The sequence below is a fragment of the Fundulus heteroclitus genome, chromosome 10 (genome assembly GCF_011125445.2).
Source record: "Fundulus heteroclitus isolate FHET01 chromosome 10, MU-UCD_Fhet_4.1, whole genome shotgun sequence".
Lineage (NCBI taxonomy): Eukaryota > Metazoa > Chordata > Actinopteri > Cyprinodontiformes > Fundulidae > Fundulus > Fundulus heteroclitus.
In genome coordinates this window covers 28,192,352-28,205,168 of record NC_046370.1, presented here as the reverse complement: position 1 = coordinate 28,205,168, position 12,817 = coordinate 28,192,352, and the positions used below count along the sequence as shown (strand labels likewise).

General features: G+C 44.2%; 1 protein-coding gene across 3 annotated transcripts in view; it reads left to right on the top strand.

Moving 5' to 3' along the window:
• Positions 1 to 12,817, top strand: part of raraa (retinoic acid receptor, alpha a) — a 198,804-nt gene that overhangs the window by 141,674 nt on the left and 44,313 nt on the right. The window contains exon 1 of one of the 3 annotated variants that reach the window (XM_036142441.1): positions 4,809 to 5,627. The exons of the other annotated variants lie outside the window; for them this stretch is intronic. Within the exon in view, the coding sequence (XP_035998334.1) occupies positions 5,450 to 5,627 (178 nt within the window). The 5' untranslated portion in view covers positions 4,809 to 5,449. Of the gene's footprint in view, positions 1 to 4,808; positions 5,628 to 12,817 lie in introns of those variants that run through there. 3 annotated transcript variants of the gene reach the window in all.

Sequence of the window (12,817 nt, the reverse complement as noted above, 5' to 3'; positions counted from 1 at the left end):
CATCATCGCAGGACTTCCCATCGCAATGGCTCTCTTATTTTTAGTTTTTACCCTGCCGAGCTTCTTTATTAGGTCACTGGGAAGAGTTAAGAAAGATGGAAAGCTTTGCTGAGGCTTGTCCCAACTTCTTTTATCGTCTGGGCATTAGCCATCTGCTGGCACATGTGCAGGAGTGCTCGGGGGGGAGGTGTAGCGGTGTAGCATTCAGCGCCTATGTTTGTGTTGTAGCCACTAAGGCAGACAGGAACTCTAAAATTAGGTCCTGGCTATTCTAACTCCAACATGTCTGGCCTTATCTTGTCAGGAGGTGGCTTTTACCCAAGCACAGTGTTGTCCTAGTGATACAGCCGGTCTGATCTGTTTTCTGTTTTTGTTTTTTTTGTTTTTTCATATATCCTGGTGAGTGTCTTGAGGCAGCCAGAGCTCAGCAGAATGTTTCCATGACTTTAAGGCAGTATGATTGTGTTTTGATTTGAATGTCCACTCCAATAAGGAGTGCACTGTGCAGGAAGTGTTCTTAGCATTGGAATAAAGAAAACAAAAAAACCTCTCCAGAGTGCAGGAACACGAGGGGTCAAGCCATAGTTGATTGCAGATGTTGGTGGATCATCTCCAGAGTCTGCTCAGCACTCAAGTCAAATTCTCCCTGATTAGCTCAACCAAGGTCTGATCCGACACTGTTTACAGCGCTGCGTCCGTTCCCAGAGAAGGTGCTTTCCCTCCTCCTTTTATCATGCACAATAATCCAAATGACAAAACAACCTATTGTTTGTTCTAACCTGTCGGCTCATCTCCTTGGGGAAGGAATGGCAGGGGAAGCACCGTTTACTGCTTCCTAGCACCCCTGATTGGAGCAAGCGAGAACGAGAGTGGGGGCAGTAAAAATAGTTTGACACCCTCAAGGTCCAGCCAGCAATCTCCTCTCCCGCCCTGCCTATAAAACTCTTTGAACCCCCCCCCCCCTGAATTTCAGCTCCCTTTCTCCTCTTGCAACTTTTTGAAACTCAATTACAGCTTCGCTTCAATCCAAGGTTGTGTTAGACACCTCTGGTATTCTTCAAACTATTTCTCGTTGCATAACCGTGTATTTACTTCCTAACGCCACACAGATATGGCCTCAATATCAGCTTGACTCGATTTTATACAGCCAGCCGAGCTCCTTGTCTGAGACAAGGCTTTCAGGAACAACACCGAGACACAATCTCATTCTGTCTTCCCTGCGCTAAAGTACTTTTCCATGTACTAAGGAGTGCGCCACATGTTGATGCTGGAACATTTACAGCCACCTGGACGGGTGTGTTAGTGTGGTCTGAACCTCTTGTGACTTAAATGGTCTCTCTCCTCCTGTTTTTTCCCCTCCATATCGTCTTTACACAGTCATGAGGATGGAGGAGAGACCACTCACATCTCTTACTTCCTCTGGTTTTGTGCCACTAGTTGTCAAACAAGGTCATCAGCACATGTGTGAATGCATGAAGATAGACTTTGCCGCCATTAAAAATTCTGAGTTGTGGGGGTCCAGCTCATCTCGTACTTGATGGTTTTATCTAGATGTTCGCTGATCTGAATTTTAGGGTAAATTTCTGAAATCAGCTTTACGTAAAGCTTTAAATTGTTTTATTCTTTTTAAAACAGCTTTATGAGGATTGCAGGGATCACTTTATACACAGCCCTCAGCGTCTTACTACTAAGCTGCCGTTTTTGGAGCTTTGTGATGTTCTCCTCACACATTCAATTTATTTACTTCTGACATCCTGAAAATGGATTTAATTAGGTTATTTAAGCATTAGAATGAACTGCATCGTATTCAACTAACCACTGCTAAGGATGTATAAAAAGGCTTACACCGGACGCCTTGTGGCGCATCCTACACTTAGCTTAGATTTTAATCAGTCATTAAATGTACACTAAAATCATAATGCGTACGTACAACGCGCATATTTACGCTACACAACGCCTAAATTAGATTGAAGTTCTAATTTCAGACATGTATACGCTCCTGATTGGCAGGAAATAAACGGGAAAACAACGTCCTATTTCAAAGTTCACTTCAGAAAGTATCCCAAAAGTCGTTTTTTTTGTAAAGTCACCTTGTTGACGCTGCTGCTTGATGGGATGCACTAATTTTTGCTGAGCTCTCCGCCTTTCCTCCCGCAACAGTTCGCCAACTAGAGGAAGGAAGGCCAAGGCGCAACTTCTGCCCGGTGCTCTTTCCATGTGGCCATAGTTCTTTTCAGAGCAGAAACACGCAGATGTGGAGCGTACTTTGCAGGGTCTGGTGTAAATTCACGCTATTAAAAACACGGCCGTAAGCCGCGTCGCTTACGTTAAGTGCCCGGTGTAGAAAGGTGCAAACTTAATTATGAGCAGGTTGATTCGTTGAGGAAAAAACAACATTTAGGAAGAAACTATTTTTTATCAAAAACCCTCGATCAACATTATTGGCACTGCCTCCCCAGAAAATCCTACAAAATAAATCTAACCCAAAAAATAGTTTCATTTTGACCTTTGTTTGAAGTTGATCACACTCTTGGATCAGTAATCCATGACATCCGGTGTCACTGGGGCATAAATCTGATAGACATGTCCTTTTTTTCCTCAGCCACTCTTAAAAATTTGGGAAAAAAATGACATTTAAGTAAGCAACATGTGTGTCGATCTTTAAAGGTCAGGAAATCACTTGCTAAACTTGCACATTTCTACCGTCAGCACAAAACATGAGCAGCACAAACATGGCTGGATGAGGACCCAAGTTAAGCACAACAGAGACGATGGTAAGGACATTTGTCGATGAGCTCGCTGTGGCAAAGTGTGCCGTCCCTGAAAGGGTTAAAAAAACAAACATTATTCCTAAAACTTTAGTGCACATTTTCCTAGGCATGCCAGTTCTTGTGGAAAGTGCTGTATTTCTTGCTCTGAGATGTCTGTTAAAGGCTGGAGGGAAAAGACCTCCCTCCCTAATTAAGTAATGATCAACAGCCTGTTATCTGTCAGCTTGTCCTCTGCAATCACAGGGTATCACTCCAGGATGAATGCCATCCCCTTCGGAGAAGAAAACAGAGCCTGGAAAATTAGCATTTTCTGACAGCTATTACTCATCGGGCTAATCCTGTCAAGGAATGTGCGGCTATCAATGCGGGCGAGGGGTCGCCACAGCCTGGGACTGAGCATCGCCTCTTATCAGGCAGGGTAAACACAGTGGGGTCTGCATTAAATAAGTGTCCCAGTCAGCTGGGGTGGAGCAGGCAAAGCCCCCCCCCCCCCCTTCCCTTCCCCCGCTAGTCTCCATTCTGATAATCCTTTTGAAAAGCCGGGCTGGTCAGGGCCAGCTGTGGCTCAGGTGAAGGTTCAGCGGAGGAGGAGGAGGCTCGTTCTGTCAGGGGTGTCATTTACAACACAAGTCCGTCGACCTGTGTCTGTATCCACGACGACGCTGATGTATTTGAAAAGGTCACCCTGTTACAGTTTCTGTTCAAGCAAGCAGTTGTGGAAAGCCCTCTTCCACACGGAGATGCCTAAACACGGGCTGTCTTGTTGTCTGTCAGACGGCGCAGGGGCTTTCCTGGCCGGCTCTTTCCACGCTCATCTGATGGAGCCAAGCACCCTGGCGTACTCGCTCCAGCCCGAGCCAGGAAAAAAAATTTCTAATTGACATTTTATTTGTAGTTGAGTTGCGCAAATCAGAATTATGCACCTGATTTTCAGTCTGATTTCTCTCCATGAACTCCATTCTAGAAATAAGTTATAGGAACAGCAGTCAACATATTTTGGGTATTTTTTTATGCAGTAAGAGGCTATCAATGATTAAGGTTTCACCATTTTTATAATAAAAATAAATGCTATCTTTATTGAAGGCCGTGCGTACTGGTGATGAGAGTGTAACTGTTTCAGACAGCTCATCCTGGTGTCTGCATCACCTGCTGCCTCTCGACTATTTCGCTGCTGTTATCTGCATCACTTGACGTTTCAAAAGGGGGGGGATGTAGTGTTTTATAGCCGCACTACGACAGCTTTGCACAGAATCCAGTCTCAAGATTGACTTCTGCTGCATGCTTGTAGCAGTAGCAGAGTAAAGGTGGCGGCGCTCGCACAAACAAACTGCTTCCTGGACTTTCTGCCAGCTGGAAGAAAGCTGTGAGAAAAGTGTCAGTCTCTGCCCACTGGGTGACTTTGCCACTTCTGTGTCTCAGCGTGGCGCCCGTGTGAACCGAGGCGCCTCTGTGGGCAGCACCCGGGGAAGAAAAGTGCGACGGCGTTACTCGGGGTGTACAAGGTGGGAAGCCTTGAATAATGTGGGACTGGGAGCGAGCCGGAGAGGCGAACCCGAGTCGAGCGGCCGGGTCACCAGGAGGCGAGGCTGCCTCCTTCCGTGGGGTTCAGGAAAAGTTCAGCAGCATAGCATTAGGCAAATTAGGGAGACGGGGTGTTGGGGTGGAAGCAGGAGAAGGAAAAAAAAAATCTGATTGAAGATTGGAAAGGAGGAGTTCCCTTTCTGTGAGCGAGAAACTTCCAGGAAAAGAAATACAGAGATGCATTCTGTGGCAGCTTTCATTATGTCCACCAACTCCCGTGTAAAGATATAAAACTCTAATTACTGAGCTTATATAACTGAATATGTCCTCAAATCCCTTCCTATTTAAAGCCCCCGCTGCTCGGCCGGAGGGAGGGCCCCTCTCCGCCTCATTCAGGCCCTGCGTGCAGAGGGACATCCATTGTGACGTCGCTGAGAGGGTTAAACATGGGCGGAGCGCTGCGTGAAAGACGCTGAGGGGAGGAGGGGGGAGCAGAGCCCGGTGGAGGAGGAGCCAGAGCCCTCAGCTGCTGCGCCTTGTCACATTTCTGCAGAATCTGATCGCCGCTCGCTCTGCTGCTGCTGTGGGAAGAATTTCCTCCTCTCGCTGCGAACGCCGACCAGGAGTGTGAGGGGCAGCGCTGCGAGCCAGGGAAGCCGCCGGGTGTTGCGCCGCTCACAGCGGGGAGGGGAGCTGCAGGCAGGCCGGCCGGCCGCTGACGGGACAGCCGGCCAGAGGACGGAGGACAACTCTACGCCTCCATCCCGGACGCGATCGGATTTACTCCTGCTCTTCCGTCTGGGATTTAATGTCATTTTCCGCCTTTGTTGCCCGATGTCGCTCCGCTTCTGACCGAGGCCGACCCGACTGGAGCGGACAGCCACCCGCCGCTGAAGTTCCCCGCTTCGCGTGTTCGGGGCTCCACACAATGCGGGCTGTTCTCCTAAATCTCGCTCCCACCTCGGGCTGATCGGCGTCCAGCGGCGCGCTTTTCGTTTCGCAGCCTGCAGGGAGATGCCAAGCGTCCAGCAGCTCGTCCCTCGGTGTGTGGATCCAGCGCCGTCCTCCGGGTGTTGATGCCCTGTCTCCCCCCGCGCTCTGAGCACCGCACGGCTCGCCGCTCCTCCGTGTTTTGATCGCCGTCTCTCCGCCTGCCTATGATGTACGAGAGTGTGGACGTTGTGGGACTGAATCCCAGCCCGAACCCGTTTTTAATGATGGATTACTACAACCAGAGCCGAGGATGCTTGATCCCCGAGAAGGGACTGGTCCCCGGAGCGCCCCATCCGTACAGCGCGTCCATCAGGAACCAGCACTGGAACGGCTCCAACCACTGTAGGTGTCTCTCTGACCTGCAACTTCAGCCCATTCATTAGCACAACTTCCGAGGCGTTTGTGTGTCTGTCTCTGCGCTTTATTTACACGCTTTCCATCTCGTTATGCTGCAGATAAAATGTTCCCGGGCATCTGCCTCTGAATGTTTTATGAATGACTGCTCGAATAATTTATTGGAGACATTCCACCAAAAAAAAAAAAAAAAAAACAGAAAAAGAAAAACATCTAAATTAACACATACAGACACGTTCCTCCGTGCAAATACAAGCACCATGTTACCTATTAATATATGAATGCAACACAAATACAAGTCGACAATTCTTTTAAACAAGAATGACCCATGCCTATACATCTGTTAGAATATATATTTACAGTCGCTTATTTAGTGACTATGTCTGACAGGAGGTATAAAGAAGTATCCCAACAATTAAAATTTTAATACATCTCCCAAACATCTTTACTCCGGCATATAGAGTCTATTTGACCTACATTTTGTTTCTTTCTCCATTTTCTGCCTCCCGAGGCACCTTGGTGCAGTGTTTATTTTTAATTCCCTCATCCTGAGAAACCTCAGGGAGTCTGCTGCTGCTCTGACCCGAGCCTCTTCATCCCAGGCTTTTGCGTTCCTGAAATATGCTCTAAATACAAACAGTGTTTTGCTGGCCATGTAAGCCTTAATCAGCTCAAACTTCTTCTGCCCGCCTTATCCCCGGGGTTCCTTGGTAATCTGGAGAGCTGCACCAGTCCGGCCACGGTTCCTGAGCCGCAGCAGAACAGTTTGCTGCATCCTGGACAGCATTGCTGGTGGTTTTCAGTCAATTCGAGATTGGCACCAGAGCCGGCCCAAGCTTGTATGGGGCCCTGGGCAGAATTCTACCCTGGGGCCACCACAGCTTTATTGTTCTCTTTATATCTTTTTTTTATTCTGCTGTCAACACAACTGATTTTACAGTTAAGTAGTGGTCTGACTCGGAGTTCAATTAAGTGCAAGGTACAATACATTTTGCTTAAAAAAACATATCAGACCGTGTGTGTGTGTATATATATATATATATATATATATATATATATATATATATATATATATATATATATATATATATATATATATATATATATATATTCACAATGTGAAAACTGGCTGGAGCTTTCTCAACCTGTATGAAACATGGCCCAACACTGCTCTGCCCCTCCCCTGTCTGTTGCTGAACACTGCTGGTCTTTTGGCTAAAAGACACTTTTTAGCAAAGTTAGAGATAATTATTTATTTTCAGCTTTAAATGAAAGCAAAATAATCATTATATTCCTCTGTTTGAATTTGTTCTGTCAAACCTCCTTTTGCCCGTTATTAACTTTATTGCATTAATAATCAACTTTAGATATTCCGGTCAGGAGGGGAACTTACATTGAAGGTGTGTGTGTTCATATGTTCAGATTTGAATAATATTAATCGTTCTAATGCATGTGTGTATTTATTTAGTCTTCCGGTGGCCAGAAATGAGGATCCAAGGCCTTCTGTCATGGCTATAAATTGCATCTAGAGGAGTTAATACAGCTTTTAAATTGTGGGGGACACTGACTCAGATCAGTGATCTCATTCTACATATGTAGTCTTTTTTTTTTCTTTTCTTTTTTTTTTTTGTGCCAAGCAATAACCAGCAACCATGCATCTGCTTCACTGATGGTCTCTCTGTTGCAATAAAACCAGCAGCAGCCCGTCCCATTATTTACTTCAAAAGCAGCTGCACCGCACAGAGCTTAGGCAGGCCCTAATGGAGGACAGTTCTGTTGTCTTTCAGTGCTATAGGAGCGTAAAAAAGGCAGGAATCTCCACAGGCTCTTGAGGGCCAATTTCCTCCCCATCTCCAGACTATAGGACCATGTGACAAAAGGGATATGTAGACAGGAATTTCTGATGTTTGGCAGCGAGAACAAAAGCACCCAAAACAGTTTTTGTTGTTTGCGTTGGAGTCCGCCTCCATCCTTTTCTGTCACTGCTTGTTTTTCCAAGTCAGATGAGATTAGAGTTTCCCTCTGACCAGAGGAGACAAATCACTTTCAAAGCACATATCCGACGCGAGCCCAGATAGTATTTATTGAGCCGATCCACTAAACGGCTCTAGCGGCGGCATTGATTCAAACCATGTGAGCTCGTCTGAGGGGAGACGGTGGGGGTTTTGGCCCAGGAAAAGACCTCTGATCCCTCAATTCCTCATTGTTTTGCTCAAACGAGGGATAGCGAGGGGGGGGGGACGGGTGGTTGGGTGAGGATAGCCGAGCTGCTCTATGCCTTTACTGCGACGGTGCAATAAAAGATGTAATGCTCATCCAGAGGACGTAGGTGGGGGCGCGCGGGGGCACATCATCTGTTAGTGTCATCACAGCTCAGACACCCGTTGGTGGGGTGCAAACTAAACAGACAGAGAAGTGAGATTTAAAAAAAAAAAAAAAAGAAGTAGTATATCAGAAATAAAAGTGAAAAAGAAATCAATGAGTTGGGACTCTGTCCATACTAAGATGAATATTTGGAGTTTATTGGCTGAGCTTGTAGCTCATGTCCGAACAGAGATTTTAGTGACAAACGTTTAAAAAGCACATCAATGAGAGTAGAAGATGCAATTGTTTTAGTTTTATTATGTTGTGCAGGATTATTAATATTATTATTATTATTATTATTATTTGCATTTTGATGCTGCTAATGTTGATGTCATTACCTTCTCCTGGTGCAGATCGTGCCTTACAGCTTTTTTGGCTTCAATCCAAGAAACTCTAGATGCAGGTTTTTTTTTTTTTTTTTTTTTTCACAAGTGAAAAAAGAAATATAGTCATGTACCAATTTTCCTGACCGATATTCAGTTTCTTAGTGGAGATTTATCTTTCAGATTTGAGCAGCCAATTCTGTTTATCTTTTTTATCCCTTCTTTTTTTATGGTCTCTGACCGAGCTGCTTTGTTCTTATTTAAGCCCCAAGTTCTTCTTCTCAGACTCTGATTTCAGAGATGCCCTCAGATTTTGTTTGCTTTCAAAGAAAACTTACAATATTATCCCTATTTTTGTTTCAAAGCATGTGTTGCTAGCCACGTGTCTGATATTTGTGAAGCTAAAATGTGTATCATATAGAGGAAAAAAGCTGTTGGTTTTTGCACCTTTTAGACTGGAAGATATTTTTCACCTTCCTTTACAGATCAGAGCAGATTTAGGTTCAACCTATTGAACCATCAGTATTTAATTTTATTCTCATATATATATATATATATATATATATATATATATATATATATATATATATATATATATATATATATATATATATATATATATATATATATATATATATATATATACATATAGTCTGATAATCTTGAGATTGTTTCCACCCCCTGACCCCTCCATGATTTTAGTTTATGGTGCTCTGTATTTTTAACCTTTCAGTGTTGGACCTGTCTATTCATTAGGGCTTTTACAGCAGAGCTCTTTGGCCCAGTAAGAATGCACCCAGTAACATCTTCAGTGAAGTTAGTCAGGTCTAACGTGGCCTTCAGGACCCATTAGGAATCTGGCCATAAATCTTGGGTCTGGATGCTTTGTTCTCAATGCTTTTAGTACTTTAAACATGCTCTCTTTTTCTTTTTTCTTTTTCTTCAGTTAGACCTTGTTGCTTTTGTCGGCGCATGTTTAAGCAAGCTCTAGTAATTTGGTTAATTGTGGAGCAGTGATTTTTTTTTTTTTTTTTAAATGTGCATAAATAAAAAAAGGGCAAAGACTCAGGCCTTGCAGATTAAACGTACTTGATTTTTCACAGACTGCCTGTCAGAAGCCTAACAACAGTTGGAGGCTCATGCATGAAAGAATGTGCATGACCTTGTTCACATGACTGTCACACTCTGAAAAATGAGGGGGGGATGAAGCAAAGGGGGATTGCATCAGGGGCTCAAATGCTCAGCAGTCCATTGGGTTTTTTGTTCTTTTTTTTTTTCTTTCCTCCCCCTCAGTCTGTCCGCAGTATGAAGAAAAACGATCACCAGGGATTTCCATAGAGAGGAGATGTAGCAGAGTGAGACGAGCTCTTTGCTAGTTTGTCTTCTGTGGAGAGCGGAAGCTGAAGAGGCAACATGAATGGTGTGTGTCTGAGAGGCAAAGGGACTGGCAGCTTAATCTGACTCATGTGGTATTTTAAGTGCGGAAGTCCTATTGCCTAGCAGGAGATGAGGCCCATGAAAAAACAGATGGCGCTTTATTGTTTCTCGGTGTACTGATCTTGAGTGCTGGATGCATTTGAGCTTTGTCTATGAGCGAGACCGTTTGGTGTGATTTGTGTGAAAGAAAGTCAAATTTGCTGCTAAGCTGTGGTTTCTTTTTTTGGCTTCCTCAGAGGCTATGGCATTACAGAAGGCAGCAGAGGTGTCCCTAGTTGTGTCGCCTGTCAGGGTCCCCAGAGAGGAAAAAAAAAAAAAACACTTGTTGGTGGGTTTGGACTATTTGCAAACCAGCAGTTTGATAGTGACGTTGTGAAAAAAATAATGTTTTCTTTCATTTGTGTCTACCTGCAGTTTTATTTATTTGCCAGGGATCTGCAGAGAACTGGGAAAAGACAAGAGCATAAACAGTCTTAATAAAGCAGTCAGTGAGACTCTGGGTCTGTTTGCCCCTTCGCCCACAGAATACCCCCTTATCTTGTCCAACTTTCATTTTTTTTATCTTTAACAAATCAGTTCTTAAACCATTCCCTTGGTTTCCCATTCTCTTAAATCATTTATTCTTCTTTATAGTCCGCTATTTTTATTAATTATGCAGAAATATGGTCCTAAAATACTCAGACCGTATGTATATTGCATAATATATTTGGATATTATTTTGTAAAAGCCTTGCATTACTACATTTCCATTTATTCTGGCTCTGGTTCCTGTTTGGGCCAATATATTTTTCTAAAAAATTACAGATTATAACCCCTGATCAGATCAGAATAACCTCTGTGGCCTCCTCCCAGTAGATATTATTTTAGTCATACAACTATATTTCCTTACCGTAGAAAATTGTGCTGTATAGAGTATAACTTTAAATTAGGGATGTACCAGTATCAAAACCTTGGGCCAATATTGGACATTAATATTGCTGTTATGGTCGATAACTGATATTGACCTATACATATATCATTTCCATACCTATTGCATTGCTACTCTGCTAAAGTTAATCACTCCACACTCCTGCGCTGCATCACCATGCCCAAACCTATAGCACATGGTCCACCCCCTCGCTTCCAAGCTTTCGGTAGCAGCACCACCATCCCCCAAAAAATCTAATATGAAACATGCAAAACAGTGAGGGAGCAAAATGACGAGCACCCGTACCTTTGTAGTTTTCATGTTTCATGCCTGACATTTTCCTACTAAAGGGTGTTTCCTAATAAAAACGGGTTGCACAAAAGCACAAAAAGAACATATTTACAAAAAGAGTTTGCACAACAGCATATGTACCACAGATTTAATGAGATATACAAACCTTTTAAATAGGTTAAGTAATTTATCTTAGCAAGATTCACTACATTTTAAATGCATGGTAGCCATATTGGAAACCTACAGTTGTGGCTGCTCAGCAAGCTGTGGCTTTTCTAGTCAAAATTCTGACTTTAAGGGACGATCTAGTGTTTTTTCTGACTGGAATCTTTGAAAATCCAATTTCTAAGAACAAAGAGGAGGCTCCATTAAACCTATAAAGTCTGGTCCTGTACTCATAATCTCTGGTACTTTAATGTGTGCTCCTTGGGCCTGGCAGTATAAAGCGGCAGCACTGAGACGAGGTCCTCTTTCCTGCCGGGGGAGGGAAAAGTCAATCAGACTCATCTTTGTGCCCAAGGCCTTTTACCCAATAGCGGCAGGGATTTAGTACCACTAGACACCATAGTTTGTATGGAAAGGGTGAAAGGGATCAGTTTACCCAAATGAACATGTCTGCTTTCTCCTTCATGTGTCCATCCATAACACGTTTTGTCATCGAGGTATGTTTGCAAAGGCAAACAGCGGTGAAGAGGGTTCAATTCCACCCCAGCTGCCTTCCCTGGGAAAGGCTGCAGGGCAGCATTTCACAACCTGCCATCACTCGCTCCTACGTTCAAAGCCACCACTGCCCTTTTTAAGGCAATTTACCCATTACTGAATTGAGATGCCCTCAGAGCTAGGCACTTAGCATGTCACAAGGTTAACAAGGACAGCTAAGGTGCATGGCTCTGTTTTTGCACCTGTCATTTCAGGCGCTTTTCCAGGAGTAATGAATGGGTGTGGCCTAAGCAGAACTTGCTTTTTGGCACTCACAAACAATGCTACAGCCGACTTCTAACCTCTATATGATGGCCTGTAGCACAAGCGTTTATTTAATGCTCATCAGGCATTTGGTCTTCTTTGGACGGTTTTCACCAACAACCTGCTCAGATTTACTGATGGGCCTCGGCCTATTTGTAGAGAGAATCAGCCCGAGGCATCAGGCGGCGTGTACTGTACACGGGCTTGATTTGACACTAAATCCCAAAACAAGGGCTGGTGTACTCTCCAAAGCTCACTTTGATGAACAAAACGGGGGCAGACAGAGAGGATCCAGGCAGTGTCATTGATTCATCGGGGCTTAAAGAAGCCCACTGATTGCAGACATTGTGACAATAGCGCCATAATCTCGCTATCAATAATTACATTCTCCCTGATGTCTGCCACGGCACAGGGAAACACACACACACACACATTCAAGCAAAGCCACAGACATGCGGGTAAAAAGATAAAAAATGCTCAGGTGAAAGGAGAGAGAGAGGCAGAGAGGGGGGTCTCCCAATAAAATATTCATAGCTTCTTCATTTAAATCAATTCAGCTCTACAGGGGTAGTCAAGCATCAACTGTCAGAAATTGAGCTGGGCCTGTTGTAATCACTTCTTTACTTATTTCTACAGATGGCTTGTTCGCAATGGGCTCTGCATGGCTAGTTCACCAACACACACACACACACACACACACTCTCTCTCTCCAGCCCAGGCTCCATGTTTTATCCCCAGCCCACACTGTAATTCATGTGGGGTATTGAACTACGGACATTCATCACCCCAGAACTCATCTGCAGGGCATTTTCATTCTCAAAGTGTCTCTTTTCTCTCTCGCACTTTATCTCCCTCTCTCTGTTTCCGTCTCTGTGGTGGCATCGTCTGCATGGC